Source organism: Phacochoerus africanus, chromosome 11, assembly GCF_016906955.1.
Source record: "Phacochoerus africanus isolate WHEZ1 chromosome 11, ROS_Pafr_v1, whole genome shotgun sequence".
Taxonomy (NCBI): domain Eukaryota; kingdom Metazoa; phylum Chordata; class Mammalia; order Artiodactyla; family Suidae; genus Phacochoerus; species Phacochoerus africanus.
This window is the reverse complement of record NC_062554.1, coordinates 8709405-8735516: the sequence shown is the minus strand read 5'-3', so window position 1 is coordinate 8735516 and position 26112 is coordinate 8709405. Positions and strand designations below refer to the sequence as shown.

The window sequence follows — 26112 nt, the reverse complement described above, 5'->3', positions numbered from 1 at the left end:
ATGAAAGGCTCATTTGAAAGTTTTTCAATAGTCAATTTAAGAAAGCAGATTGACCTACTTAAGTAGAACTTGAGGATTTTTGCTGAAACATTTGGCAGAGTTCAGCAGTGCATTAAACATTTCAATGGGACAAACCGTCAAGTAAAAACCATGAGTTAAGTTAAAGCTATCACCCCACTTAACTGAGGAAAATATGTGTGGCCTCTCCAGCTTCCATTTAAGAATAACCTCAAGGTTATTTTCAAAATAGAAAGACATGCAGTGACAAGCATGGGGCTGGTGTCAGCCAGGGGTGATTCTGTGCATCCTAAGTCCTCCACTTAATGGCTAGTATGTAATATGCAACCAAACCAGTCATGCTAATCTCTGCCCTGCTTCTCTCAGAAGGAAACTATGTTCAAATGACAGTGTGTGAAAATGCAAAGGATTATTATTAGTCAGGTTTTCGGAAAGTTAAAGTTCTTATGAAAAGCAAGAAAGTGCCTCAAATTCATTTTTTGAAAGTAGTTGGCTGCAAACTAAATGTAAGTATCAGGGTGATAAATGTCTCACTGTTTCCTCAATGACAACAAAACAGTAGCCATCAGAATTAAGCTATTTATTCATCTTCCTTGTTTCCAAGAGTCATGGTGGTTCTTATAGTACAGAGAGCATTTCTGGCACTTGGCATCACAAAGCCAAAGCATACCCAAACGCACTGAGCCCTGGCATCTCCCTGAGTCCCAGAGAATCCACTGCGCCACAGAGGGGGATTCCAGTGCAGTGAGAAGCCCCAAGTCAAAGCTTGGCTTTAGGCTTGGGCTGTGATCCTGGGACAGCCAGGCAGGATGCAAGCTGAAGCCTGAGAGCAGCTCACTTGCGGGAAGTGCTGTGACTGGCCTGGATGCAGGTCCCCACAGAGGAGACTCATTTGGACCCAGTATTCAATAGGCTGAGAGTGCCGTGCAAGCCACAGAGGGACACAACCCCTCCTCCCATGGGGGGACTCGCCTGCCCTTTCAGTCAGCTCCAGAAGGCCAAGGGTCTTTGACCCCTTTGTTCATTCAGCACAACTTTACTGCTGTCTATTCTGTGCCAGGCCCCATGCGAGGTGCAGAGGACAGAGAGGCATCAGACAGTCCTTACCTTCAGGGAATTCAAAATAGGAAAGAAAAATGTATTTATAAATAAGTCACTGTGGTTCAAAGTAAAAAGGATGCAGAGAGGTGTCAGACGGACTTGGCCCTCAGGGAGTTCCCAACACAGACAACAACTCAGGGCAGCCTGGCTTAAGAACCAAGGAGCTCGGGCCGTGCATTCTGGCAGCACAGGCAAGGATAACGTGACAGCCACTGGGTAATGCAGTGGGGAAGCTTTGCAGCTTTTTGGAGAAGTCCTAACAGCCTTATCTGCCCAAAGTGGAAGTAATGAGCCCTGCTGCCCTCGGGCCCACCTCTGTGCCAGCTTGCTTATCCCTGGCTGCAGCTGCATGACACCCTGTGGGTATCTGAGGGGAGCCTGGTGACCAGGAGGAGCAGGTCCAAATTATAGGGCCTGCAGTAAACGTTACGGGCCCAGGAGTGAGTGAAGCAGGCGTTAGCATAAGCCGGCCAGTGGCTGAATGAGGAGGCTGGTCTGGGTGCATACCAGTGGGAGGCCCCTAGGTGGGCCTTCCTGCACCCCTAACAGAGGGCCATCTGTGCTGGATGGGTCCATCCTAAGGGTCCGAGGACAGGGCGCGGGCCTCAGGACCACAGCCTACACAGTCTTCTCTTCATGCTGCTAGACTGGAGGCCTCCAGTCTGCGTTCCTCTTTTCCTCACAGCTGCCATCCCCTGCTCTACCTTTGCCATTTTCCCCACATGCTGTGGCTGAAACTGGCTGTTAGGGAACCAATTCCTGGTATAGGTCCCAGGCCCTGAGGACCCTGATGAGGTGGAGTGCCTACAGCCCTTTCTGCTTGTCACCTGGCACAGAGAGAGCTCAGAGTTACAGGCTGGGTCAGAACTTGTGCAGCCTGACCGGTGTGGGCCTCTTTCCCTTCCCACACATTTCAGGAACAGCTCTAGCCTGCTGTCATTTTGCCTTCACAGCAGCCGCCACCCACACTATCTCTCCAGCCCAGGCTTTATGTCTGTGCCCCTTTCTCTTTCTTCCTAAAGGTGCCAGGACTCCCACTTGCTGTTTTTTTTCCTTCGCAGCTGCTGTCACCCCTCTGCTCCTCTCCCTAATCCTCATCCTGGATGGCCCCTGCCCCCAGTCCTCTTTTCTTGCTATACTTGAAACACACACATAGGTCCTTCACCTATTAAGAGTTTCACTGTTGGAGTTCCCGTCGTGGCTCAGTGGAAACGAACCCGACTGGTATCCATAAGGACATAGGTTCGATCCCTGGCCTTGATCAGTGGGTTAAGGATCTGGTGTTGCCATGAGCTGAGGTGTAGGTTGCAGACTTGGCTCAGATCCCACATGGCTGTGGCTGTGGCGTAGGCCGGCGGCTACAGCTCTGATTTGACCCCTAATCTGGGAATTTCCATATGCCGCAGATGTGGCCCTAAAGAAAAAAGGACACATACAAAAAAAGTTTCACTGCTAGTCTTCAAGGAGAAGCAAACATGAGGCAAAGAGGAAGAAGAAAGAGGGCAACTGAAAGATGGATGAGACATCTTAGGACAACTGGACATCTGTGGTCCTCACTGGCATTAGACTTAGCTCCCTTCCTTGACTCCCTTTTTGGATGGTCCCGAAGGAGTTATCTCCTCCACCCTGAACTCTGGCTGTATAACTTAGCCATCTCCCCATTCCTGTCTACTTGAGGTATGATGCTCAGGAAAGCTGTGCTGACGGAGGAGTTGCTACTACTCCGAGGAGGGGGCCTCCCTTTCAACTCTCTCCCCTCCCTAGTTCCTACCTGTACCCTCGACTCTGCCCACTCCCGGAGCCCCACCCCTCTCCACTTGCCAACTTTACAGAGGTCCTCTCTGACGGCGGCTGCACATAAAGAAGTAGAGGTGACTACTCACCATTTCACCCACCTGCTGAAGGTCCCACATGCCAGGCTAAATGTAAACACCCTTCAGCCGGCCATGTGGAGCTATTGCTTTTCAACCAGGCAATGATTTTCAAACAGGGAATGGCAACAGAAAGTACCTCACATTATGCACAGGCACCCAACTGTAGAAACAGTTAGATAAACATACAAATGAGTAAATGAATGATCATAACCAGGTATTGGGAAGATAACTTTGGCACATGTATGGGAGCCTGGGGGGATTTTTAAAAGCCACATTAAGCCCTGGGCTTAAGCCATATGCAGAGTTGGTGAAGTTAATCTCTCCTTTCATGCCGTAGGACTTTCTGCCATCTGACTGGTGTGTCTGCAACCCCTGGCCCCCTAGGCTGTGCATCATGACTCAAACCTGCTCTCCGGGATCATTACCCAGCACCCAAATATATGTACCTGGCACCTGTTTAGGGCAATACCCACCCAAAACAGGGACAAAAAAGAAATCTCTCATGATAGAAATGTCTGTCACAGTAACAGGCGAGGGGGGAAATGACCTAAAATAAGAGCAGCCATCTGCTCTCATCTGAGAGACAAAGTTCAGCCCCAGACAGAGAAGCATTCCCTCCTTTCCCATCAGTGATTTCGGTAGATCCAAACACACAGGCCTGATGCAGAGGTTTGGGAGTCCGGAGAGCTTCCTGATGGGCCCAGACAGCACCCTGGAAAAAACAAACTGAGAACCCCAGCAGCGTGGACAAGCCCGGGGCAGGTGCCTCCAGGACCAAGAAGATGCAACTAAGATAATGACATTAGGAGCTACCATCACTCCTAACTTAGAGCCCAGCATCGACAAACTGCCCCACCAGTTGCATTTATCTTCTTCCTCTTCCAGCCCTACCACCTGTGAGCTCCTCGAGGGCAGAGACCGTGGGAAGTTTTGTCCAGTGCTTTACAGTCCTAACGAATGTCCTTTTCCCATTAAGAACTGTCCTAATAAATGAACTTCCAGTTCATCTTTCATAGGAGTCATGCCATCAGAGTCTGGAAGTACCATTATCAAGGACCACTGGGACACTGAGCTTCTCATTTTCTCTGTCGGAGAGAATGCTTGCGGGCTGAGGCAGGGAAGCTTGAGCGGAGCTGCAAAGCTGGAGAACATAGGTGACCTCATGATTCTCCTGTTCTGTCCAGCTTCTCTAGAGAGCCTGGAGAGCTCTGAGCATGATTAGAAGGGTGTGGGTGTTTTGTTATTAAAAACAGGACAGTCCATCTGGACCTTCCTTTGTGCCGGGACATCTGCGTGTAACTTCATGCTTGGATAAGTGGCAAGTCATTGGAAAAGCTGAGTCCTTGGACTTCCGTTTTGAGATCAGAGTCCCATATGCAGCCAGGACTTGCTGATCAGGGAGCATGCAGGCACTGGGCCTCTCCTAGGAATGGGAAGAAGTAAAAAAATCCCAGAACCAATCCTCTCTTTCTACAGATGGAGACCTGAGGCCCAGAGAGTTCAGGTGACATGTCCAAAGTCCCAAAGCAAGCCAGTGACAGAGCCAGAACTCCATCGTGGTCTCTCAACCCACAGTCCAGTGCTCTTCCCACTGCAGGAGCTATGGCATGATCTTCATTTTGCTCTTTGGAGGAGAAGTGAAGAATGGTCGGGAGCAGAGTATTACATTTTTGGATTCCCTGTAGACTTTGGGAACCTCTGCTATCCTGGCTTCCACTGTCCTGCCAGTGGTTGCCTCCCAGGGCAATCCTTCTAACAACAGTTGGGTCCTAAGCCAGTTAGCTTTGAGCTGGCTCAGAGTTCCTGTCAGGGCTGGTGCAGTCCCCCCACACATGGCTCAGGATCTCTCGGTCTGTAAACAGGCGGAAGGCAATCTGCTCACACTCCTGCTTGGTCCCACATTCAAACAAACACCCAAACAAACCTTCCTTCTCCAGGGCAGCCAAATCAGAGTAACCACAGGGCCCACAGTGCAAAATCCAGGGGCGGGACCAGCAGGCAGCCTCCAAGGGGCTCTGGTTGAGGTAGATGCCCAGGTTGACCCTCCGTTTCTTACTGGTTGGGTGTGAGTACAAGAGCCATGATTCTGACAGGGTTCCAGCTCCCCGCTCTGGCCTCCATGAACTGCCCAGCAGAGGGCTCTGTTGAACAGTAGGAACGTCCTTGCCAGCAGGGTCCTGGTGCCCACTTGGGATCTCCAGGGGCTGGAAACTCACCACGCTGCCTTGGCAGCCATGCGGAGGCTCACAGAGCTGTTGGCTCAGGGCTGGACTCTGAAAGCATTCACCATGGTCAGTGCTGAGCGCCTCTGCCCGACACCTGTTTGGTGTCCGGGCACTACAGTATAGCACAGGTTGACCAGCCCTACTGGTCACCTCTGCCACTTCGCACTCCACTGTCACCGTGGGCTTAATAAGCTTGCCATGGTGCCATGTGGCTCCTAGGTCATCACTGTAGATCATCAGGGAGTGAGGCCTGGCTTTGTAAAGGAACCGAAAGCAAGAGAACCGGTAAGGGATGTAGTAGGTGTATGCAGGGATGACCAGCCTCCCCGACTGCAGCTGGATGCCATGCCCCGGGCCCACAGCAAATGTGGCCCAGTGCGCCACATCCGGGCCAATGACCTCCTCGGTCAGGTCCCTCACCTCACTCCACGAACAGCCAGAATCCTGACTGCAGATGAAGCAGAGGCGGGCAGCATTCCTGCCCGATACGATCTGTTGACACTCAGTGACGTGGCCCCGCACACAGATGAAGAATAGGTACACGAGGCCATTCTTCCGCTCCCACACAGGACAGGGGTTCATGGTCCGATGCCCGGGTAACGTGGCTTCCATTAATGGCTTCATGGGCTCCCACTAAACAAGGGGAAAAGCGAGAGAGCAGGAGTGAAAGACTAATAGGAAGACATGAGGCTCATTAAAAGCATTAGCACTTTTCAGAGATAAGAAATAAATGGTACTGAAATCAATAAAATCGTGAACACGCAAGTGTTCACTGAACCTTCCAATCTCCTCTGTCTGGAACACTCTCCCCACCCTGCCTAGATGTCCACGTCATCTTCCCAAACCCAACTCAAGGTCACCTCCTTGATGAAGCCTTCCATGAGCCTCCCTCCCCAACCCTACCGAAGACAAAGCAGTGGTTTCCTCTTTGAACACAAAGAAGAGTTACAGCACATATCACATGTCATACAGGTAGACCTCGGAGATACTGTCCTTCAGCTCCAGGTCCCTGCAATAAAGTGAGTCACATGAATTTTTTAGCTTCCCAGTTTTTAAGTTTTATTTACTATATACTATAGGAAGTGTGCAATAACATAACGTCAAAAAAGTCACACCCCGATGTACACACCTTAAGTTAAAAGTGCTTTATTGGCGTTCCTGACTAGTGACCATGAGGACACAGGTTCAATCCCTAGCCTCACTCAATGGGTTAAGGATCCAGTGTTGCCATGAGCTGTGGTATAGCTCACAGATGCAGCTTGGATCTGGCACTGCTGGGGCTGTGGTGTAGGCCAGCAGCAGCAGCTCTAATTTGACCCCTTAGCCTGGGAACTTCCATAGGTCATGGGTGTGGCCCTCAAGAGACAAGAGACCAAAACCAAAAAACTTTATTGCTAAAAAATGCTAACCATCATCTGAGCCTTCAGCAAATTGTAATCTTTTTGCTGGCAGAGGGTTTGAAATATCTCAAGAATTACCAATATGTAAGAGACTCAAAGTGAGCAAATACTGTTGGAAAAATGGTGCCAACTTGCTTGACACAGAGTTGCCACAAACCTTCAATTTGTTAAAATTATTGTATTACCTATGAAGCACAGTAAGGTGAAGTGCTGTAAAATGAGCTATGTGTGTAATTTTTTTATGTGATTGGCACCCTTCTTAGACTATGAGTCTTTTGAATACAGAAAGTGAATTATTCTAATAACTTTGCATCACTAGTGCCTAGCACATGATGGAAGCAAAATATTTTTTTAAAAGACACCCCCCAAAAAAAGAAAAGGAAGCAAAGCAAAGCAGACAAATATGGAAATTTTAGGCAAATAAAGGGAAATTTAAGGGTTTTTTTTGTTTTTGTTTTGTTTTTCTCCTTCCTCTAGTACCCTGGGAGGCAATTCAAACAATGTCATTAAAAACTAAAGCAGGGGGAGTTCCCGTCGTGGCGCAGTGGTTAACGAATCCGACTAGGAACCATGAGGTTGAGGGTTCAGTCCCTGCCCTTGCTCAGTGGGTTAACGATCCGGCGTTGCCGTGAGCTGTGGTGTAGGTTGCAGACGAGGCTCGGATCCCGCGTTGCTGTGGCTCTGGCATAGGCCGGTGGCTACAGCTCCGATTGGACCCCTAGCCTGGGAACCTCCATATGCCGCGGGAGCGGCCCAAGAAATAGCAACAACAACAACAAAAAACTAAAGCAGAGGAGTTACTGTTCTGGCTCAGCAGAAACGAATCAGACCAGCACATATGAGGATGTGGGTTTGATCTCTTGCCTCGCTCAGTGGGTTAAGGATGCAGCATTGCCGTTATGGTGTAGGTCACAGATGTAGCTCAGATCTGGTGGGCTGTGGCTGTGGCACAGGCCAGTAGCTGTAGCTTCAATTTGACCTCTAGCCTGGGAACCTCCATATGCTGCAGGTGTGGCCCTAAAAAAAAGAAAACCAAAAAACCCTCAAGCAGAGAGTCAGAGATACCTAGTTCAAAGCCTGCGTTCATCACTTATCTTGTGATCTTGACCAAGTTACTTAATCTCACTTTATCTCATTTCTTCATCAGTTAAATGGAGGATCTAATAGTGTGCTCACAGAGGAGCTGGTAAGAATAAAAAGTGAAACGAAGCCTTGTCAGACATCACAAAGACCTAATTTCCATTAATATATTTTAAAAATGATATTAGAAACTGGTAAGAAAATTTCCAAAAACCCAGAAGAATTACGCAAAGAACAAGATCAGACAACTCACAGAAAGAGGAAAAAACAAATTAAAATGTGAAGGAAAAGGACTTCCAATTACAACAATTTGAACCAAACTTTCTACTAAGAACTAAGATAGATAAAAAATTAAGAAAAAAGCATCACCTGAAAGCACCAGAGAGCAAAAACGGCCATGAAGAATTATAGGCCAAGAACTGAGAGAAGTTTATTCAGAGAGGCTGCTGTGGTATTTTGAGTACCTTTTCCTCTGACGTATCTCTAATTCTCAAAGAGGTTGAGAGTTGAGCAGTTCATCTGAAAGCCCTCTGGGGCTAGAAGGACAAAAATTAGAAGTCCTGGTAAGGGCACCACACTTTGGAAAACCTTAGCTAAATCCCCAGGAGTAAGGGTGAAACTGAAGTACACCAGCCCTTACAAACATCACTCTAGAAAACTGGTTGCTTTTATCTACTAAAGTGGCACATGAACACCTACCCTGCAATCCAGTAATCCCATCTGTAAATATAAACCCAACAAAAGTGCATATGCACACAGTACTGAAAACATGTCCAGTATCTATACACGTAATGGCTAACCTGAACAGGCAACAAGAGTAGAAGGGCTCAATTCACTGTGTGCAGTCATACAATGGAAAACTATGTAACAATGAAAATGAACAAATGACAGCTGTCACAACAATCTGGATAAACCTCAAGAATACTGAACAAAAAAAGCCAAACATAAAGAATATATACATTAAAAACAAAACAAAAAAAAACTAGGAGTTTGCATCGTGGCACAGTGGTTAACAAATCCGACTAGGAACCATGAGGTTGCGGGTTCGACCCCTGGCCTTGCTCAGTGGGTTAAGGATCCAGCGTTGCCATGAGCTGTGGTGGAGGTTGCAGACATGGCTCAGATCCCGAGTTGCTGTGGCTGTGGTGTAGGCCGGCGGCTACAGCTCCGATTAGACCCCTATCCTGGGAACCTCCATATGCCATGAGAGCGGCCCAAGAAATGCCAAAAAGACAAAAAAAAAAAAAAAACCCCAAAAAAACTAAACTCAAGAACTGTAACTCTGGCTCCTAAGTACCTATGGGAAGAGAAGCTTCTGCAGTGCTGGCAATAGTCTATTTCTTAAGCTGAGCGGTGAGTCCAGGAGTGTTGGCTTTGTCGATACACACAGCTGACATTTATGTTTTATGCATGTGACACTTGTTTTATGTTTTCTGTATCTCTGTTACCATTTTACATTGAAAAAATTTTAAAAGGGGGTATTAGGATTACATACTTGTATTTCGTTGTTTCTGTATAAAGCACTGGAAGCATACATTTGAAATAGCAGTGACTGCCCCTAGGAGGTAGAGGCCTGGGAATGGGATGTACACCTTTTTATATGGTTTTTATCCTTCAGCTGTAAAAATGTGTTAACTTCCCAAAACAAGATGAAAGAAAATGAATTCCTGCATGAATGAGCAAAACATATCAAACAAAGCTCAGATCACAGAATCTCGGCATCATAAGGACTTTGTGCTAACTCTGTCCTACAGAAGATTCTCCTCTAAGTCTTGTGGACAAGGCCATTCAGTGTCTCCTTGAACTAGTCTAGGAACATGGAACTCAACTCTCTTTGGGGCAGCCCATTCCATACCAGAGTGCCTTATAACTTCAAACATGTACCAAAGTCGACTTAAATTGTTGGGCAGAAGCCCATCTTCCTCCACAAAGCTCTCCCAGATTGGCCAATCAATCAAAGACCACTTCCTAAATGCTCCCAAATGGCACTGTTTCTCTCTGGAAACTGTATGCATGAGAAGTCACATCACTGTCTGATCTGACTGCATTTTAAACTGATGGAGGCAGGGACCTCAGTCCCCTGTGACTCTCAGGAAATTGAGGCCCAGAAGGCCACCTGCAGGAGGGGATAGCCAGGCCTGCCTCAAGGGGGAGTGAAAAGGCACCCACAGAGGCTACTCCAGAGCCTTGCAGATACTACCAGAAAGAGGAGGTACAGAAAGTGCTGTGGATGTCAGAGACAGAAAAGACTGTGTCTGGACGCAGAGAATCCAAGGAGAAATCACCCTCGACTCTGCTCACCACTGAGCCATGATGGGAACTCCAACAATTAAAAATCTTTTACCACAATTAAAAATCTTTTAAAAAGAACATAAAATGTGAAAAAGACTTGGAAGTTTTCATTGGCCATCTACTTAACACTTATGCAGTTACCAAAAAAGTAACTGCTATTTTAACTTAGGTTGTATTGAAAGGATCTAAGACAGGATAGGCAGCTCTCTGCTGAGCAGGTCAATTTATCCTTGGGGTCCTAAGTTCCATTCTAATTACCATACTTGAAAAAAGACACTGACATCCCAGACCACATCCAAGGACAGTAATCAGTTTTCAAGGGACTAAAAACTAAATCAAGACTGTGGCCTAGGGAGCCGCTCAAAGAACTGAAGCTGTTGAACTCAAAAAACAGAAGGTGTGAACACTGCTTAAAGGTACATCCAAGAGTAGCTCTCCAGAACAGGGACTTTATAGAAGGTACAGGTGGACTTCTCCAAAAGGGTAATTAGAGGAAAGTACACTTACCACTTAAGTTCCTCATTTGAGGAGTTGTAAAAGTAGAACCTTAAGATGACTAATGAGTTCCTACTAGGAATATGCAATTGCTATTATTTAATTACATCTGCAGATAATGAAACAGAGTCAAGTATTCAAGGTCACAGCCAAAAAATGATAGGTCTTGCCTCACTCCAAAGCCATGCTCTTTTTTTTTTTTTTGTCTTTTGTGTTGTTGTTGTTGCTATTTCTTGGGCCGCTCCCGCGGCATATGGAGGTTCCCAGGCTAGGGGTCCAATCGGAGCTGTAGCCACCGGCCTATGCCAGAGCCACAGCAACGCGGGATCCGAGCCTCGTCTGCAACCTACACCACAGCTCACGGCAACGCCGGATCGTTAACCCACTGAGCAAGGGCAGGGACTGAACCCTCAACCTCATGGTTCCTAGTCGGATTCGTTAACCACTGCGCCACGACGGGAACTCCAAAAGCCATGCTCTTCTTAACCACTAAGCTATTAGTAGCCACCAGTGAACTACAGAAGATTTCCATACTGGGAAAGAAGTTGGGCTGATAATTCTTCTAAGACTCTACAATTAAGTAAATGAGAGAATGAATGTGAATAAAATAAAGAGAAGAGAAGCGTTAAAGTGGACACATCTGTGAATGTGTGTGACTAGCAGGTAGTGAGGTTATGGTAACAGATAAAAATTGCTTAACTGCCTGTCTGTGGCAGAAAGGAGGGCAACATAACCACAGCATTGCCTGGAGGAAACCACGAGCCAGAATTCCCAGCTGGGCTGCAGGACACCAGTGATATAAGCAGAGCCTTGACCCTGGGAAGCCAAAATAAAGACTCGTGACAAGGTCTAAGATCAAGGACCGGAAATTCCCTAAAGCAAAAAACTCCCCCACAGGGAAACAGAAGTCCTCAAAATCAAAGGCGCGGTGCGTGTAGCCGGCAAGACCCACCTTCAGCATTTGCACTGTAAAGACAAAGCAAGGCATCCCTTCGGACATGGAAGTTTGTTGTTGTTGTTGCTGTTTTTCTTTTTAGGGTCCCACCTGTGGCATATGGAGGTTCCCAGGCTAGGGGTTAAGTTGGAGCTGCAGCTGCCGGCCTACACCACAGCCACAGCCAAGCAGGATCTGAGCCATATCTGGGACCTAAGCCACAGCTTGCGGATCCTTAACCCACTGAGCAAGGCCAGGGATTGAACCTGCATCCTCATGGATACTGGTCAGGTTCTTAACCCACTGAGCCACAACGGGAACTAGGACATAGAAGTTTTAATGGTGATATTTCTGTGAGCAGAAAATCAGGGCAGGTTAGGAGGATTCAAGTACCTCTTATTATAAAAAATGTATGTATGTATATAATGAACTCTCAAATCCATTGTCTCACTTGATCCTCATTTCAGCTAGCTCTGAGAAAAAAAAAAAAAGCAACAATGAGAAAAATGAGATCTAGGAGCTCCCTTCATGGCTCAGCGGTTAAGGAACCTGACTAGGATCCATGAGGCTGCAGGTTTGATCCCTGGCCTCGCTCAGTGGGTTAAGGATCTGGCGTTGTCATGAGCTGTGGTGTAGGTTGCAGATGCGGCTTGGATCCCGAGTTGCTGTGGCTGTGGTCTAGGCCAACAGCAGGTGTGTCCCTAGAAAGAAAAAAAATAAAAGCGGGGGAGGCAAAAAAAAAAGGAGGGGGGATCTGAACTGTAGTTCACAGACCCATGGGCAGCAGTCATTCTAAAAGGTGCTACTTAGGGACAAGGGCTCCAACCCCTGTTCTGCCACCTATCAGGTGTGTGCCTAAGACAAGTCACTTTCAGCCCATTTCCTCTTGTAAAATGGAGATAATAATATGTACCCCACATAAAGCATGGAGGAGGAAGAGGAAGAAGAGGAAGAACAGGTGTTGTTATCCTCCACTGCATCTTCTGCTGGTTGTGGTCTTAAGCTACCTACCCGTTGGAGCACCAGGATCCCTCCTCAGAAAAACTAGATGAGCAATGCTTACTACTTTGGATGACTTAGGAGGCAAAAAGAGAATGTGAATAAAAAGCATATCACACATTGGCTAAACCCAATGAACCAAAGAAGCCTTTAGTCAGTGTCTGAGTTGGAAGTCTGCTTTTACTGCTTTATTATAGCTGTGTGACCTTGAGCAAGTAGCAACCTCTCTGAGCCTGTTTCCTCAGTTGCAAAATGTAACTGACAACAGTTTCTGGGTCATGGAACGGCTGTGAGATTCAGCGCGCTCCTGGCTCACGATAAGTACTCAGTGAAAGCCACTGCTTTTACTGCTTTTTTTTTTCCTCCTCAGCTCTGACACAAGGCTTTTCTTTCACTAATGGAAAAAGGTACAGGAGTTCCCATCGTGGCGCAGTGGTTAATGAATCCAGCTAGGGACCATGAGGTTGCGGGTTTGATCTCTGGCCTTGCTCAGTGGGTTAAGGATCCAGCGTTGCCGTGAGCTGTGGTGTAAGTCGCAGATGCAGCTGGGATCCTGTGTTGCTGTGGCTGTGGTGTAGGCCAGCAGTTGTAGCTCTGATTAGACCCCTAGCCCAGGAACCTCCATATACCACAGGAGCAGCTGTAGGAAAGGCAAAAAGACAAAAAAAAAAAAAAAAAGAAGAAGAAAAAAGAAAAAGACACAGATTCTGACATGCTCTGAACAATGTAGAAACCGAGACGCAGGCTCAGATCTGGGATGAAAAGTCACCTGTACTGAGTGCCCAGTCCTCACCCCTCGCCTCAGCACCAGGTGGAGCGCATCCTCGTCCCTGCTCGTGGAGCGCTTCTCTGCAAAGGCCAGGAAAGTGCGGGTGGGGGGGACATAGAGCAGGGCTGGGATCCGGTAGGTGACCCCTCTCTTGTCTTCCTGCTGGAACAGAGGACGGTTGAAGGAGCACGATGTCATTTCTTCCATGACCTCTGCAAGGAGAGGAGGCAGCTAAATGGGTGTTGCAACCAAATGCTGGCTTGTATACAAGTTCTGCTCTAATAGTCCGCTTCTGGAGATCACTGGGAGGCACAGATGTACTCAAGTGTTTACATTTTTATACCAAAGTACCATCATGACCTCCACAGCACAAAGCCAGCAACATACCACTCTCATTTAACAAGTCTATCTTCCGGACTCTACAGGAATCCTACACAGCCTGGGTCAAGTGCCTCTCCAGAGATTCTAATGTGTGCTTCTGCCAAGAATTCAGAGGTATTACCAGCTCAGATGATTTCTAATGTCAGTTGCTTGTCTTGGAGTTTTTAGGCCATTCAAGTAACATAAATATAAACCCAAAATCATGAGGGAGTGCCTGGGGTTAAGAATTCTCCTGGGAGGGAGTTCCCTTCGTGGCTCAGCAGTTAATGGACCCAACTAGGATCCATGAGGATGGGGGTTTTGATCCCTGGCCTCAGGGGTTAAGGATCTGGTGTTGCCGTGAGCTGTGGTATAGGTTGCAGACTTCAGCTCGGATCCCATGTTGCTATGGCAGGCAGCTGTAGCTCCGATTCCACCCCTGGCCTGGGAACTTCCATATGCCATCAGTTTGACCCTAAAAAGCCAAAAAAAAGCATTTTCCTGGGAAACTTTTCCCTTCTCCTAAAGCCTAGGCAATCTTCTTTGTCCTCTCTGTCAGTAGTGAGATTTCTTTTTCCTACTCCAGTCAGAGGATGTAGACTTTCAAAGCACCTAGCTTCATTTGGGGATCTCAGTTCCAACCCGAGTCTGACCCGTGCAGGCCCATACTTTTATTCACTGTGACAGCAGGTCTACTAAAACCCAAGCTTCTGGGTAAGTGGGACCAGCAAACATCCAAGGGAGCTGAAGTCAGGTAAAGGGTTTTGCTTACTCTTGGTCTTTGGGGCCCTTGAGCTTTCTCTTACTTTCTGGCAAATTCAACCATAAATGAACATTTATCCAACACTGTACAGGTTAGCTAGCCTGCCATTACACTGAAAATTGAAGTCTCAAGGTACATGTCTCAAAGACACTCAGGTGTTCAACTTCTCAGAGGCCCCCAGAGAGAATCAAGCCTGTCACCCAAGCCTTATCTTCCAAATTAATTGTAAAAATAGTCAGGCTGTAGGAGTGAGGCCAAGATCAAGTACACATTTTAGACCACACCTTCTGGGCAATGAACTGAAGAATAAAGTTGCACTGCTTTTAGCTGCAGCCTCCCAGTGTCAATCAAGACAAGCTTTGCCTTGGACAGCAGGTGAATGATTTATTTAGCATATGAATTCATTTTTCATGTAAATGATTCATTTCACTCGTTTCTAACTCAAAAAGAGAGAATAAACAAGGCTCACTATCTAACTGGGTAGGGAGGTGGCCTCCTTAGTCCGGAAGAACAGGCTGCCTCACTCCAATTCTGGGCTCACAGTAACTGTCTTCCTCACACCATAGCTGAATACATCTCTCTTTCCCCAATTCAGGCTGTCCTGCTGGAGGGTCAGGCTTTCTTCCAGGCAAGGATCCATCCCTGGGCCAGGCTGGTGTAATGGTTTAGAACACAGGGTTAGACCAGGCCAGGACTACATCAGTCTGGGCATGGCCTTTACTTCCTCTGTGCTTCCAGATCCTCACTTATAAAATTCAGTAGAATGGCTGAGAGAATTAAGACGTTTAAGTGGCCGTTACATGACAGAGTAACCTTGTGCTAACCATTTCTCTCTCTAGGTCTTGGCTTCCTTGCTTAAAAGCTGTGACTCACCATACTTACCTAAGACGATCCAATGAAGAACTCACTCAAAAGTGCCTTATAAACAGTAAAGCACAATGTAGGTAAAAAAGTATTATAAATTCTGATGTCTTCAAAATTTCACGTACGGCTTTGCTATCACTGTAGCCATTAGAGTCCCTATCGTTACTCTTTATTAACTGTGATCATGCTGATCATGTTGATGACACAGGTAACAAAGAGGTGGCTCTAGCACCGATACCCAAACTATTGGGCCCAAACCATATGCTGGGAGCTAGGGGTAGAGAAGACTCAGATATGGTTCCGCTCTGGAGTAGTTCATTTTAGCAGAGAACACAAAGTTATTAATTAATTGCTGCTCCATATAATCATCTTTCAACCAAGCCCTGCCTGTTTTCTTACTGGGAGAAAATATAGCATAGTATGGACTTTGAACTCCGAATGGCTTTCACACTTACTAGCAAATCTTTTTACCTCTAAGCCTGTTTCCTCAATTGTAATGGAGGTAATACCATCTATTTCTCCAGCTTTAAGAACAATGTTGGAGTTCCCTTGTGTCTCAGCTCTAACAAACCTGACTAATATCCATATAGATGAGGTTCTGATCCCTGGCCTTGATCAGTGGATTAAAGATCTGGCCAAGAGCTGTGGTGTAGGTCGTAGGTGCTGCTTGAATCCAGTGTTGCTGTGGCTGTGGTGTAGTTTGGCAGCCATAACGCTGATTCAACCCCTAGCCTGGGAACTTCCACATGCCGTGGGTGCGGCCTTAAAAAGGAAAAAAAAAAAAAGAGCCAACAGACATATGAAAAGATACTGAACACTGGTATAATTAGGGAAATGCAAGTCAAGACGATATTGCTATCATTTCCTATCAGGATGGCAACTATCAAGAAAAAATGAGAAACAAAATAAGCGTTGGTGAGGCTGTGGAAAAACTGCACTGTTGGTGGGAATACAAAATGATGTGTCACTGTGGGAAACAGTATGGAAGTTCCTTAAAATTTTTAAATAGGGGAGTTCTCATTGTGGCTCAGCGATAATGAATCCGACTAGTATCCATGAGAATTCGTACTTGATCCCTGGCTGTGCTCAGTGGGTTAAGGACGTGGCATTGTCTGAGCTGTGGTGTAGGTTGTAGACATGGCTCGGATCTGAGCTTGCTGTGGCTGTGGTTAGGCTGGCAGCTGTAGCTTCGATTCGACCCCTAGCCTGGGAATGTCCATAGGCCGCTATTGCAGCCCTAAAAAACAATGTAATTCCAGACTCCAATTAACTCCGTGTTGCAATCAGTCTCCAGTGAACCCTAGAAGGAGGCCTCCCTATTAACAACTAATACTTAAGGAGCACCCATCAAATGCCAGGCCTCTGAAGACCCCGTGGTCCAAACCCCTCTCCTGGTACACATGGGAAAACTCGGACTCATAGAGGGGAATAAACTCCTCTAAGGCCACTCAGTGATCAGGAACAAAATCCGGACCAAGGCCCAGATCTCTTAAGTTTCAGCTTAGCGCTCTCTGAGGCCCACAGGTCCTCTCTAGTAACAAGGGTCTCGGTTCCCCCTTTCATCTCCAAGTAAGTGTGGCTTCAGGCGAAGGAAAGCAAGCACAGAGCTGGCGGAGAATACGCTCTGCCTACGTCTGAGACCCTGGCCAACTAGGGTGGCTTAGACTCAGTATTTCCCGCGGCTGCATTACCTAAGCCCACATGATGCTGCCGAACCTGTGCCCAGTCACAGTGCCCCACAGTCGGGGTCTCCAGTTCCCCAGCCCCACTCACCTGCGTGGGGTCCCGACTCCTTCGCTCGGGGCAGAGCTGGCCGCGAGGCCAAGCCTTAACGTCCCGGATACCGACGTCCGGGAGAATGCCCAAGGCTGGGGACACCGAGGCAGGAGAGCGAGACTGCGGACACGGTCACAGGCCACGGAAAGTGGAGAAAGAGGCGACAGAGACATAGAGGACAGTGCGGTGGCTGACAGACCGGGACGCCACGAAGAGCCGGTAGGAAAGCGGGGCGGGGACATGCGGAAGCCGCGGCGGGCGGAGGTTGGGACCTGCCGTTGGCTGCGGCGGGGAGTCGGCCCCGCCCCTCGGGCGGGCGTAGGCGAGGCCCCGCCCCCGCCCGCCCGCTCCCCCGCCGCCCCGCGGGGTTCCCCTTGCGGCCCCGCCTGGTACGTCACCCTGCTTTCTCCAGCTCCCGGCGCTGGCCCAGCCGTTAGCTTGGGACTTCCGGGTTCCTCTCCGACCCCCGGACTACCACCCGCTCCAACTGGGGCCCAACTTCAGTCTCCGACGAGCGCTCCGCTCCCTGGCTCCGCCCCACCCCCTTCCATTTCCTCACCCTTGTCTTCAGTCCCGTGGCCTCGCGCTCTCACCTATTGGCTGCGGGATTGTTGATAAGTATCACCGCCTAAAACTTCCCTGAACAGCTTGAGAGTTGAGCAAAGGTTCCAGGTTTCGGAGGTGACTCCGCTAAAAGGTTCAGAGATGCAGAGCATTGGGCAGCCCACCCTTTAAAAAAATGATAGATGTTATTATTTTTATATATGCGTGTGTGTGCGTATATAAAAATGTATGAGAAAAAATAGTATAGGTTATAACACGCTGAATAAAATAAAACCCCATGAGTTCATATTGTTAAGCGCAAATGAGTAAAGAGGAGGGAAAGGACAGCTCTTCCTATGGTAGATTTCCAATTATTGAATGTAGCACGTGCAAAGCCTGAATACAGAATGGCTTATGTTGAACACCTGGTTTCCTTTTGGGAGTTTGGAATTTTGATACACGCCAGGCAGACAGTGCCCGCATGGCCAACCTCCAATGAACACCGGGTACTGAGTCTCTAATGGGTACTCTAGGCAGGAACGTGGCACACATGCTGCATTGCATTGCTGGGGGAAATTGTGCTTAGTGTTGGAACCGAGCTACTGCTCTGGGGGCGGGGGGGGGGGGGTTAGGCACACAAGCCTTTCTGATTGTTTTTAGGGAATAAGCCTGAGCCTCCATGACCTTCCCTGATTTCCAAAGGGCAGTTGCTAATCAGGGAAAGGAGGGGAGGCAGAGACCAGGGAGGAGCAGTGCAGCCCTGGGGCAGGGCCCTGGTTCCTCCTTAAGAAATATACATAATAATAACTTTGAGCCTTTCTGTAGAACTAAAACCCCCAACAAATAACTTTTTTTTTTTTTTCCTTTTTGTTCCCAGGCTAGGGATCTAATCGGAGCTGTAGCCACCAGCCTACACCAGAGCCACAGCAACTCGGGATCTGAGCCAAGTCTGCGACCTATACAGCTCACGGCAACGCCAGATCCTTAACCTACTGAGCAAAGCCAGGCATCAAACCCGCAACCTCATGGTTGCTAGTCGGATTCGTTAACCACTGAGCCACGACAGGAACTCCCAGTGTTCGGTATCTTTTCATATGTTTGTAAAAATATAATACTGAGGCAGAATAATAACTCGATAGTCAGTGGAGGAGCATGGGCTTCATTCTTTGATATGACTGTTGATTAACATTTGTGGCTTAAGGGCTTCAGGGAATAACATCCCACAGGCCTTGTTTCCTGCAGGGAGTGTACCTACCCCCAGATGGACATTCATCTCTAACCCCCTGTGACTCAGTTTACGGGAAGAAAAGGGCAAAGAAACCCTGAGACTTACGGGACATGTCCACCCCTAAGACCCCTATTGAACAAGCACTGATAGAAGTAACTGGGCAAGGGCAATGGGAGAAAACCACAGCTTTCTGGACCGCATATTGGTAACCCCCATCTTTATGGGATTAAAAACACCTATAGGACAATAGAGAGGGGGACTCATCTTCCCCCTCCCAGCTGTCCTGGGAGCTGTTTGCTTTCCTGTAATAAAGACTTTGCTTGCTTGCTGCCTGTGTGTTCTCAAAATTCATTCTTTGGCTCCGTGAACAAGAACCTGAATTTGGTAACATCTTTCTGGCATCAATACCATAATTGGTAATGACACATGTATGAAGAAAATGCACAGGTTGTTCCTGTCGTGGCTCAGCAGTAACAAACCTGACCAGTACCCATGAGGACCTGGGTTTGATCCCTGGCCTCGCTCAGGAGGTTAAGGATCTGGCATTGCCACGAGCTGTGTGTGGTGTAGATCACAGATGCAGCTCAGATCTGGAGTTGCTGTGGCTGTGGCTAGGCTGGCAGCTGTAGCTATGATTCAACCCCTAGCCTGGGAACCTCCATGTGTGGCCCTAGAAAGTAAAAAAAAAAAAAAAAAAAGTTGGGGTAAAGGGAGAATTCACTGTCTCTGCCTGACTGCTCTCAAACAAGGGCATTAGTCTTCTGCTTCTGGACTGGAACTTACACTTTTGGTTCTTCTGATTCTCAGGACTTTGAACTCGTTCTGGAACTACACCACTGCCTCTCCGGGATCTCCAGCTTACAGACAGATCATGGACTTCTCGGCCTCCATAAGCATGTAAGCTAATTCCATATAATACATTTCTTTATATCTACTCAAACAAATACTATTAGTTCTGTTTCTCTGGAGAACCCTGATACAGTGGTAAAGAGGAAGTGATGATTTCTAGGGTCAGCGATATTCAGTGACCTTTCTAAGATATATTGACCATAATGAGATGAGAGGTAGGAGTCAGAAATCTTTAAAGTAGGCTGTTCCAACATTCAACACTACTATATAACTATAAATGAAAGAGTTGAAGGGCCATAAAATACCTTGACTATCAGCCCACTATTGACTGGCTTTTGCAATAAAAGTCAGACTGTATACAGACCAAAAAAAAGAACCCCAAAACACAAAGCAGAGGAGTTCCCATTGTGGCGCAGCAGAAACTAATCTGACTAGGAACCATGAGGCCTCGCTGAGTGGGTTAAGGATCCAGCGTTGCCATGGGCGGTGGTGTAGGTCACAGACACGGCTTGAATCTGGTGTTGCTGTGGCTGTGGCTAGGCTGGCATCTGTAGCTCCAACTGAACCCCTAGCCTGCGAACCTCCATATGCTGTGGGTGTGGCCCTAAAAAAGCAAAACAAAAAACAAAGCATGAAGCAGATTGGTTTCAAGACCAAAATGGTGTGGTCAGAGCTGGATGAGTGGACTAGAATAACACTGTAACCTGAAAAAGTGTCGACAGTGGTGAGGCACTACTGAGATCTAGAGCCAAAGGTCTGATACAGTCAATAAGCCAGGAGACGGGGGGAGGCCATGTCTTGTGCTCAGTGGCCTCACTCAAGGGTAGACAAACAGGAGTCATAAGCCTGGCATGCAGTGGTAGCCTCTGCGTCGGAAGCATAAGCTTTTCAGCTTTGTGCCTAGGCTGCGATGGTGCGTGTGATGCCACGTCAGGTGTGATGATGGATCCAGGCAACAGTGGTGGATATCTGGGTGGTACAGGAAGCTTGATTATAGTTGGTCTCATCAAAGAAAGTGTCCTCTCTGAATAAACCCCCATGAATGACCCAGACAATTCAATTAATAGCTGTAATTAACTTCTATTTTGGGGCCCCGAAGAAGAGTATCTTGGACAGTCTGCAATCTTCTAAGTGAAAGACTAAAAGACCCAGTCACTGGCAACAGCCCCAGAATCAATAAAAATGACAACCTGTCCAGGTCCTAGGAATATTGTCTGAGGTAAGGGTGGCAGTTTTCAATACAGCCCTTTGTCCTGATCAAGCCCTCAGTATAGTCAGTCTTCCAGAATTCTCACTGGACGCCGACAGCTTGCCACTCAGCCGGACCATCAGTGAACCAGGCCCTTGGAGAAGTCTCTGAACCAAGGGGCCCAGTGAGCTAGTAGCTTTGCTTCACACAGCCAGGAGGGGAATACCTTTCCTCTGAGGAATAGCTGTCATTTTTCATGGAAAACTAAGATGGTGAGGCTGGCCACATCCCAGCCATTTCCACTTGACTACGCGACTGCTGGGCTCTATTGTTAGTTGTCAAATCTGAGTTGATATGGCTTCCATGGGTTAAATGTTTCGTTTCAGCAAGAGCTCTGTAATAGCCTAATAGTAATTTCCTTTTTTACTTGGTATTTGCAAAAATACACCATTGTACTGGGAAGTGGCCTGAGTGCTCCAGCAGTCACCAAGTTTGCAACTAAAGCTGTGATTTTCATTTCTTTCTTCTCAGAATTCCATATTGTTTTTTTGGTGGAAGACTCAAGAGGAGACAGAGGCCACTTCTCTCTATGCCGTAGTAGTCCCTGAATGGGAGACTTAGAGCACTCACAGTTCAATCAAATGTACAACTGACGGCAATAACACACGGATGTGAAAGCCACAAAATATTAGTACGCTGAATCCGTTTAGAGGCTCCCCCTACAGCTCATTTTGATTTTCCTTTCCTATTGCAAATTTTGTCCAAACCCCACCAGAATTCAGGCACTTTTTCCTCCCCCATGGGAAGCCAAACCAAGCAGTTTAAAATAGGCAGGCTGCAGGCTATAGCCATAGTGAGACTAGGACTCTCCCAGCCAAGAGTGTGGGGACATCACAGGAGTGGGGGGAGCCAGCCTACAGGGGCAGCTGGGTCAGTGAAAAGGCCTTTTCTCCTGACTCCTGCTCAGGGATCAGTGCTGCCTCTTCCCTACTTCTTGGCTCTGACATGCACCTGTGGCTCAGGGATGCTATTTTGTTTGGAGCCCCCCCCCCCCCACTGTGGATCTGCCCCCAGTCCTTGGCACTTATGACCATTCCTATGCCCAGGGTTCCGTCCTCAAGCGACAAAGTAGTATGGTGACTTAGATGCTTATATTCAATTGTGTTATAAAAGGGGAATCCCTCCCCTCCTCAAAGATCCCCCCACATACCCAGCTTCTTTCCTTAAAGCAGGAGAAGGAGAGGGAGGGATCAGGTCATGTACTTACTTTTGTTTCAGGTAGTTACCTGCTTGGACTGAACAAACTCTCAATATTTTTGGTCCATTCAAAGCTCTATATCCTAACTGCTGACACCACTTACTTCACCTTTGGGGCACCCTTTCCTCATCAATCACAACCATTCTACTATATACCTGGGGCCACAGGCTCGCTGCCTCATTGTCAAAACATCCTTTCCTTCTCCTGCACCAAGGAGAACAAGCAACAACCTAAGTACCAGCTGGGCAGTGTTTCAATCCTACCTCTTGCTGCTTAGTCTCAAAACATTAATATGCAAGACAGCCAAGGACCCTTACTTCCCTCCTCACTCAGCAGTATTTACTACCAGACCCCAAATTATCTTCTCAAATCCTCACCTGGCCCATGACCTTTCTCTTCTGGAAAGGCTTGTCAGGATCCCATCCCTCTTACCAAATCGTCAAGAGTAGTGCATGGAGGGTCTCGAATTTCATCCTACTTGCAAACTAACAGGTTAACTTATTATTTTTTCATGGATATTGGCAGATGACATGAGACTCCGGATCAGATACAAAGAACTTTATTACTTAGAGCGCAGCAAGCAGTAAGAAGCACCTTTGTGCCAGTTCCCATCCCCGCTCCCCAACAAAAGCGTCACGGGTAGGTCTAGATGGATGCCTCAACCTGCAGTGGGTTGTGTCACAGGAAAAAAACTCTGAGCTTAAGGGAGTCAGCACTTTCACAGTAAAGAGTGGGCCAACCTGCTCCCAGGGAAGAGACATGACCTCCTCTCTCCAGGTTGCTAACTACCAACACAACACTGAGTTACGGCCCAGGCAAAGAGTGGGCAGGCTCTCGAGTTCACACAAAGCAAGAACGTGCAGGGATGCTCAGGGCTCTTGGCTGACTGCCTCTCCCAAGGCTTTCTCCTTCTCCAGGGGGTCATCTGCCACAGCATTATAAACCAAGTCCCGGGCACTAAGAGCCTGGACACTATTTGATGGTTTCCCAGAAAAGTCTGTCAGTCACAGGGAAATATTCCCAGAGCCAAAGCTCCCTTACAGCAGCCAAGACCCACTGCAAAAAAATTCTGACACCTTTACTACTGCCTCTGAACGGATCTAAGGCTGGCGTGATAAACTATGGGAAGAGGCTGGCTACAAGACAACTTACCATTGCCACCCCTCCTCACCCGAGCAAACCAGCCCAAGTTCTAACAGTTCACATGGTTTCTGTGCACAGAGGTAGGGACCGCCCCTCCTTTCATGCTTGTGCAGGTGTGTCTCTGTCGGGAAGCACGAGGAACCTGCTGTCCACCTGGGATGAACATTAGTGTCCGCAGTTTCAATGGGTGGATGACTGCTCGATTACTGAGGAAGTCCTCCTGCTCAGAGGAGACAGAGCACCATCCAGCACAGCTTCTGAGCAACTCCCAGTACTAAGAGCCCACAACCACCTCCCCAATCCTCATGAACAGGCAATAATGTATTTAAAACATTATTTTGAGAAGCGGGTCATAGACAACACCCGACTGGCGTGAAAGATCCATGGCATAAAAAAAGGTTAAGAATCTTTGTCAATTATTCTTGAAGAGGTTGTGGATATCAGCGGAGTTTTCTGAGCACGTGTGCTTTCAGGCTAGTTAAGAATATTCTATTTAAAAACATTAGGGGCTGTCAGTGGGGACAGGATATATTTTTACAAAAAATACTGTGGTATTAGCAGTTTTCTGATAACTTCCAACAGGGAGACAGGGTTTGGGTCAGGGAGGAGAGGTGTCTAGTCATGGGTGGAGACACAGTAGAAAGCTGGAAAGAGAAAGCTCAAAATTGAGTAGAAACCTGGGACTCAAGGAGAAATACAACTTGGGTGTATTCAAAGGAACTTTTACATTTTCTTCCATTCCTTAACATTGTTCGGAAGCAAAAAAATTTGTTTCTAAAGATATAGAAAAACACGAATTATCAAATACACATTAGCAGCTCAAATTTGCAAATGCAAATGAAAAACAGCTGTCTTTCCCCACTCTCTTCTGCATTTTTAAACATTTGGAAGACTTAAGTCCACCCTAGACAGGTGTGAGGAGTAGAGAACCAGGAGGAAAATGTGACGGCTGTCAAGGTTTCCTGGTGAGAGGGGGGCTGCAGACCTACTAAAAAGGGTTAAGAATAGCCCAGCAACATTCAAAACTGGCTGGAGTGACCACTCGGTTAAAACGTGTCAAAACCCAGCCAGAGGGGCTCTGCAGCTTTACCCAGGGCACCCACACTGAGGCTTGAGCGCATTCAAGTGATGGGAAACTGTCCTGAAATCCCGTAATTGGGAAGGTGGGGTGGTGGGGGTACTGCAAGAGGACCATGTGGCTGGACTGCTAACCCAGTTCTTTATTTATCAAATTGATACTGCCTTAACTGGTTACTGGAATCAGGGAAAAATCTTCAGCGATCCATACAGCCTAAGAAATTTCCAAGTGGGGCTTATGGGCAGATTTAAGGGATTACAGGATTCATATTTGATTAAAACATTCATCAGAAATGTTTTTATATGTGGGCATTTCAAGGGGGTTAAGGAGCCTCCATAATCTGAAAGTATACATATCTGAAACCTCTTTGACAGGTTCATACACTTAGTCCTAGAAAATGAATGAGATTTGCCCAAGGACACAAATTAGAACAGAGCTAGAAACAGCCCAGGTCTTTTGTCTCTCACTTGAGGACCTCTTTACCTGCCCCCAACTCTCCCAAACCGATTTCCTTCCTTGGGATAGTGAAAAACTAAACTATAGACAAACATATCAAGTAATAGGGAAATAGTTAAAACTATTTCTACTATGGAATACTATGCAGCTATTAAAAATGCATTTGACCTATGTATAGTGACAAGTACCTAAGAAATATTAAGTTAAAAAAACAACATATTTCAACATAATTCAACCTCATTTTAAAAAATGTGAAAATACATTGTATATGGTAAAGAAAAAGGTAAAACTGGTGTGAAAGAATTCCAGAGTCATCATGGGGTGGGGGGGAGGCATTATTCCCTGTCTCTAACCTCAGGCTCTGGGATCTCTAACAGACAGTAACTCCTTCATATAAAAATGATTATCCAATTACACACTTTTAAAAGCTTCAAGGAGCTGACAAAGTAGGATTATCACTAGAGGAAAAAAAAAAAGACACTAGGAGCTCAGAGAATTATATGGCCTATCCAAAGTTTATGGGGATGAAGAGTACAGAGTCCAAGGCTTCGAGTCCTGACCAGTGATGCTCCACAATCCCCTACTGTGTGGGGCTACAGGGGAACATTCCCATGTCAGAGGAAGGTGTGCTAAGCAGCATTTCTTAAAAGCTGATTATAGTTTTAGGTATGAGTGAGGCTCAGCTTGGAACTCTCCGTATGTAAAGCTGGACAGACAGTATTCCCACAGGTCACAGGTTCTAGGCAAGTGCCCAGGTCTCCATTCACAACTGGAGCTGGACACATCAGGTTTAAATCCCAGCTCCATCACTAGCCGTGTGAAAAATTATTAAATTTTTGTGCTTCAGTTTACTCATCTATAAAATGGGGATAATGGGAGTTCCTGTTGTGGCACAGTGGTTAATGAATCCAACTAGGAACCGAGAGGTTGCAGGTTCGATCCCTGGCCTTGCTCAATGCGTTAAGGATCCAGCATTGCCAGAGCTGTGGTGTAGGTTGCAGATACCGCTCAGATCCTGCATGGCTCTGGTGTAGGCTGGCGGCTGTAGCTTCGATTAGACCCCTAGCCTGGGAACCTCCATATGCCGTGGAAGCGGCCCTAGAAAAGGCAAAAAGACAAAATAAAATAAATAAAATAAAATGGGGATAGTAACAGTACCTAGTTTCTTAGGGCTGCTGTGAGCATTACCACAGTACAAGTTAAAGCCCTTTAAGTACCTGGAACACGCCCCCGGCACAGAGTAAGTACCGTCACCACTCTTCTCAGTGGAAAGCTAGCACTTCCTCACCTACAGGTTCTCAGGGACCTCTGGCCAGTGAAACAGCCTAGAAATCGAAGGAACTTAGAGTCGTAAGACCACTACTGTTCACATGTGCTGTTCAGTTCCTTCCATCAAGACTATGACTCCATTTTTTTTT

The 26112-nt window shown here is 47.2% G+C and overlaps 1 protein-coding gene across 2 annotated transcripts; it reads right to left on the bottom strand.

The window, feature by feature from the left end:
• Positions 1-2509: 2509 nt before the first annotated feature.
• Positions 2510-17271, bottom strand: NEU3 (neuraminidase 3). Of its 2 annotated transcripts, none has more exons than XM_047753450.1 (3): positions 16948-17271; positions 13188-13399; positions 2510-5851 (listed from the first exon to the last, which is right to left on the bottom strand). In XM_047753450.1, exons 2-3 carry the CDS (start codon positions 13392-13394, stop codon positions 4772-4774), a joined length of 1287 nt encoding a protein of 428 aa, XP_047609406.1. In that variant the 5' UTR covers positions 13395-13399; positions 16948-17271; the 3' UTR covers positions 2510-4771. The 2 variants fall into 2 exon arrangements, with proteins under 2 accessions (XP_047609406.1, XP_047609407.1); XM_047753451.1 differs by lacking the exon at positions 16948-17271 and adding an exon at positions 6122-6227 and having other exon boundaries at positions 13188-13243.
• Positions 17272-26112: the final 8841 nt, after the last annotated feature.

Bases quoted from the DNA above. Each gene is read 5' to 3' on its own strand.
- NEU3 (XM_047753450.1), bottom strand. From the start codon at position 13,394: ATGGAAGAAATGACATCGTGCTCCTTCAACCGTCCTCTGTTCCAGCAG. The intron at 5,852-13,187 runs GTGACTTTTCAT...CCCCTTGTTTAG, and splicing joins GGACTGGGCACTCAGTACAG to TGGGAGCCCATGAAGCCATT.